Here is a 1,634-nt window from a genome sequence, read left to right as displayed (position 1 = left end):
ACCCACCATGCCCCTTCTGACCTCATCCTGACCCTTCTGAACCCACCCTGACCCTACTGAACCCACTACGACCCTTCTGAACCCACCATGCCCCTTCTGACCTCATCCTGACCCTTCTGAACCCACCGTTACCCTTCTGAACCCACCATGACCTTTCTGAACCCACCGTGACCCTTCTGAACCCACCGTGACCCTTCTGAACCCACCCTGACCCTACTGAACCCACTACGACCCTTCTGAACCCACCGTGACCCTTCTGAACTCACCGTGTCGGCGTCTATGAAGATGAACGGGCATTCGGCCTGCGTGCAGAGCACCTCCAGTGCAGTGAGGAACTGAGCGGAGATCGAACGAAGCACCTCGTTCATCGATAGATAGTGACACGACTCACGTGTCAGGTTGTACAGACGCCGCCGCGTCTCCTGCCGAGCAGACAACGACAATGGCAACAACATCAACAACAAACCATCGCAGACGCCACGACGTCGTTAACGAACCATCGCATAGCGACGGGTGACATAGGCAACACTTATTACGACCAGATTACATCACTGATGCGGTGTATGTTGTTCGTGCACTGTCAACATTTTACAGCCATTTTTGTAAAGATTACAGTGAATTTATTTTACAAATGAACGTTGTTTTATCCAATATATCTGCCAATTTAAAATTAAGAAACAATGTTGTAGCATTTACATGGTCTCGTCAATATATTTTACACTCAAATGTATTACATAGTAATGGATACCATATACTATCATCACGTACATTATAAAATTAGTGAACATCATATAGCATATGATCACGTATAGACTCATGTAAAGTGTACACTACTTCATACACGTACTACCGAATCTCTCTACATCACATGATCTCTACTGACCTTGAACAGCTTCACGAATATGAAGTAGGTGTTGACGGCGGTCGTTGCCGTGGCGTCGGCCATCAGGTTGCACACGTGGAGGCGCCACGTGTCCTCCACCTCGTCGCTCTGTATGTTGATGAACGTCGAGGTGGGCGAGCCGGGGAACTGCACCGGTGTCGCCCCCATGGGGCTGAGATCAACGATCTCTATGTCGCGATCGCTGCACACGCTGTGCCTGCAGAGAGAGACGCCATCACACGTTCACTTGTTTTGCAGTTCATCCCTGCGCAAGCGCGAGAGCGATCGATTGCTCACGTAAGCGAGCAACACATCCACGCAGTCTAAGCATTGAGACCATAAATGGTTTAATGTTGGCCTTAGCGGAGTGGCGATGTCGTAATTGCAATGTTCTCGCTCCAAAGACAATTTTTTTACAGCATTATTACATTGCCCTTACCAATTTCATGGTAAAATTAGAGAACGACATATATAGGACCACCATGAATACGTCGAACGATAACACTGCTCAGCCTTACAGTATTGCTGTAATCGCTGCTGCATGCCAACGCCAACTGGAAATCGATATGCCCTGGCCTGCCCTCTTTACCATGATGGTGCGAGCTCATCACCTGCTCGGACGGTTACCATGGTTACCTACGACGACTCAAACGTCAGCTTATGGTTACCATGGTTACCTACCAGTACTCGGACGTCGGCGTATGGTTACCATGGTTACCTACGAAGACTCGGACGTCGGCTTATGGTTACC

At 49.0% G+C, this 1,634-nt stretch overlaps 1 protein-coding gene across 1 annotated transcript in view; it reads right to left on the bottom strand.

Annotated features, from left to right (window-relative positions):
- The window catches only part of LOC106812378 (protein furry-like), a gene marked incomplete in the record, with an annotated part of 82,470 nt that overhangs the window by 4,983 nt on the left and 75,853 nt on the right, over positions 1-1,634 (bottom strand). The window contains 2 exon segments of the mRNA XM_014816237.1: positions 267-422; positions 884-1,100. Coding sequence (XP_014671723.1) covers positions 267-422; positions 884-1,100 — 373 coding nt within the window.

The sequence above is a fragment of the Priapulus caudatus genome, unplaced genomic scaffold, assembly GCF_000485595.1.
Source record: "Priapulus caudatus unplaced genomic scaffold, Priapulus_caudatus-5.0.1 Scaffold641, whole genome shotgun sequence".
Lineage (NCBI taxonomy): Eukaryota > Metazoa > Priapulida > Priapulimorpha > Priapulimorphida > Priapulidae > Priapulus > Priapulus caudatus.
Note: the sequence above shows the minus strand (reverse complement) of the source record. Positions and strands in the feature narration are given on the sequence as shown.